The sequence below is a fragment of the Chaetura pelagica genome, unplaced genomic scaffold, assembly GCF_000747805.2.
Source record: "Chaetura pelagica isolate M959 unplaced genomic scaffold, ChaPel_1.0 scaffold1302, whole genome shotgun sequence".
NCBI lineage: Eukaryota > Metazoa > Chordata > Aves > Apodiformes > Apodidae > Chaetura > Chaetura pelagica.
The window spans coordinates 21,049-24,658 of record NW_009952407.1 but is presented as its reverse complement, the minus strand read 5'-3'; the positions used below and the strand labels follow the sequence as shown (position 1 = coordinate 24,658).

Sequence of the window (3,610 nt, the reverse complement as noted above, 5' to 3'; positions counted from 1 at the left end):
TCCTTCCCCCCCCGGGGTGCGGGGACCAGGGGGTTTGTGTCTTTTTAGGGGCACCCGAGACACTGCTGCTTTCCCCGCCTCGGTGGCGATGCCGGGGACCGTGTCGTCCTGTGGGAGTCGGGGGTTCCCGGTTTTGGGGCTCTCTGCGTCTTCCTGCTTGCTCTTCCAACACCCTTCTCTCTCAGGTGGCCTCCATGCTTTTTGCACCCACCCACGTCCTCCCGGCACAACCTCTGGTGGCCCCTTGGCAAGAGTTGGCCAAATCCTGCGCCCATGGGCGCTCCCACCCTGTGGTTTGGCCCACAGGGCCCCGTGCCACCAGAGAACCACTATCCTGGGGGGAATTTCCCTTTGCCAGCCCAAAATCTGTGGGGCAGGAAGAGCCCTGAGGCAGCCCCATCACCCCACACAGCCACAGCGTTCCCAGCCCTTCATCATTTCCATTTTAATGGATTTTCTTCTTTTTTTTTCTTTTTTTCCCTCTGCTCTGTGTCAGCTTCCATTTTTCATAGTTAGCTGAGAATATAGAAAAACAGTTTTTTTATATATATATATATATAAGTTATTATTTTTTTTTCCCATCTGCTTTATATCCCCTCTGCTCCCTCCCCCAGCCATCCCAGCCCTGGGAGAGGGGGAAGCCACTCCCTCATCTCCCTCACGATTTATAACATCGAATCGGGACAGAAACAGGGATTATTTTTTTTGGCATGCGGACCATTTCTTTCCTCTTCATTCCAGGCAGGTTCCTCAGCCTCCGAGCACGGTGGCTCGGCAAATAATTTATGATTAATTTAATAAGACCTCCTCAAGGGGAGGCGGGGTGGGAGGATACAGGAGATATTGGCACTTTCCTCCCCAAAATTCCCTTGGTGACTTTGCCAGTGCCCCCCTCCATCTTTGCACTGTTTGTGCCATGTCCTGGTGATGGTTTGGGCACCATGCTGGTGGTTTCCATCCTTCTTGGTGCCACCGATGGCTCCGGTGGAACCTGGCACGTTGTTGGGACAGGGAGAAGGACGGATGGATGAATGGATGGATGGATGGATGGACAGGAAGGACGGAGGTCGCGGGGCACCTGCTGTGACGGGAGAGCAGCTCCAAAAATCCCTTTTCTCATCATAACTCCAACTTCCTGTTTTCCCACGCTGGCTGAGCTGGTGGGATTCATGCCGGGGTGCTTGGATGTGGCCTCACGATTTATAACATCGAATCGGGACAGAAACAGGGATTATTTTTTTTGGCATGCGGACCATTTCTTTCCTCTTCATTCCAGGCAGGTTCCTCAGCCTCCGAGCACGGTGGCTCGGCAAATAATTTATGATTAATTTAATAAGACCTCCTCAAGGGGAGGCGGGGTGGGAGGATACAGGAGATATTGGCACTTTCCTCCCCAAAATTCCCTTGGTGACTTTGCCAGTGCCCCCCTCCATCTTTGCACTGTTTGTGCCATGTCCTGGTGATGGTTTGGGCACCATGCTGGTGGTTTCCATCCTTCTTGGTGCCACCGATGGCTCCGGTGGAACCTGGCACGTTGTTGGGACAGGGAGAAGGACGGATGGATGAATGGATGGATGGATGGATGGACAGGAAGGACGGAGGTCGCGGGGCACCTGCTGTGACGGGAGAGCAGCTCCAAAAATCCCTTTTCTCATCATAACTCCAACTTCCTGTTTTCCCACGCTGGCTGAGCTGGTGGGATTCATGCTGGGGTGCTTGGATGTGGCAGGGGGGGACCCAGACTCCCCCTGCCTGCTTACTGCCCATTCTCCTGCCTGTCTCTGTCACCAGGGCTGTTCCCTGCCACCACCTCCTCTTTCATCCCCATCTCCCGCTGCGCCGGCCCCACGTGTGTTCCCCTTCAGCCTTGGAGTCCCCAGTCCCGTGCACATCATCCCGAGGCATCTGAAATATATAAATGTAGCCAGTGGGTAAACTGGGAGCGTGGGCGGCGTGTGGGTACAGACAGAGTGTGCAGGAACCAGCCGGTGCCCGTGGGGAAGCGCAGTTAATCACCCCGGCAATTAGAGGGGTGGAGAGAAAACGAGGAGGGCAAAACCAGTTGTGCCTGGGGACGTGGTGAGGATCCAGGTTGGAAAAGCCAAAATTTGGTGCCTGGGCAGGTGGGAGGTGACACGGTGTGGTTCCAGGCAGGGAAGGGAGGGGAGTTGCTGGTCTGGTTGTGTCCGCTGCACGAAATGGCTCCTGCTCCTCGACGCTGCCTCTGAAACGCACCAAAACCTCCCCAAAATGCACCTTGTCCTGTGCTGCTCTCCGGCGTATCGTGGGGGTAGGGTGGTTGCCTCTTCCCTGCCTCAGTTTACCCCCTGAAAATGAGCCTGGTGGGCTCTTTTTCAGACCAGGGTGGCTGTATGGGTGCTGAATTCCCAGTGGGACCCCCCTTTGCTGGGTGCTGCTGCCCAGCAGCACCAGAGAGCTCAGGGTCCAGCTGGAACTGAGCAGGTGAATGCAAGGAGGAGGAGGGGGAGGAAGGCTCCCCATCCCCTCCCTGCCCCAGGCTGTTTGCTTTCTGGGAGCAGGGAAGCTCCAAATGGCATTGGAGTATGACAGACCACATCCCAGTCTGTGCTGCTGTGACCTGGGGCTCTCTGTGCCTCAGTTTCCCCAGCCACCAGTGCTCCGGGGAATCCCACCACCTCCAAGGCTTTTGGGGACGCGCTTCGCTGAAGGCACCGGTCTAGTTTTCCCAGGATCCTGGCCATGGCCTGGTTTACATTACCAGGGAGCTCCTCAGGGATCTCTCCTGCCAAGATCCCTTGTCCTGGAACCCCCTCGGAACCTGGTTTGCCCGTTCTGGGCTGTTCTGCTGGCGACGTTTTCTCACCGTCTCTTAGATGTTTCTCATCACCCAAAGATGGATTTAAAATTAATTTTCCCAATGCGTTCAAGCCTCCCTGTACATCTCCTGGCTCCACTGCAGCTGGATTTTCCTGCTTTTTTTTTTGCCTGCTGATGTCCTGGGTCATGTTGCTTGGCATTGGGGGGTGGGTTTCTGAGAGAAGGGGGCTTGTTTTTTGGGAGAAAGCTTTTTTTGGGGGAGAGGGACTCAGCCGGGGTTGGGTTGGAGGTGCCGCTGTCGTGCTCACCCTTGCTCCCACAGCAACATCCCATCCTCCTCTGTTATCCCTGCTGGAGATACTGGAGGAGTGGCAGGGATCCTTTCAGGCCTTAGGAGATCTGTGTTGGGGTTCCCCAGATTCCTCCCCTTGCATTGCCAAGTGGCATCTCGGGGGGCTCACTGGCATTTTGGTGTCTTGGGGGTGCTTGGCATTGCTCTGATCCTGCAGGAATTTCCAGCTAGGAAGATGCTTGGGAGGTTCCCCAGCCCTGCCTGCTCCCTGCCTGTTCCCTGCCTGAGTGTTGCTTTATTTGGGGGGGCCGAGGTGGGATGGGGGGTCCATGTGGCAGCTGGTGACACTCCATGACCTGCCCCCCTTCTTTCTCTCCCCACAGGATGGCGGAGCCTCGCTTCAACAACCCCTACTTCTGGCCGCCCCCCCCCACCATGCCCAGCCAGGTAGGACCCCCCCAATACTGGGACAGCAGGGTTTTGGGGAGGAGGGGGGGCATACAGACACGCAGGGACACT

At 56.2% G+C, this 3,610-nt stretch overlaps 1 protein-coding gene across 1 annotated transcript in view; it reads left to right on the top strand.

The window, feature by feature from the left end:
* The window catches only part of ZNF362 (zinc finger protein 362), a 9,082-nt gene that overhangs the window by 2,215 nt on the left and 3,257 nt on the right, over positions 1-3,610 (top strand). Inside the window, exon 2 of the mRNA XM_010008217.1 lies at positions 3,475-3,538. Coding sequence (XP_010006519.1) covers positions 3,475-3,538 — 64 coding nt within the window. The remainder of the gene's footprint in view (positions 1-3,474; positions 3,539-3,610) is intronic.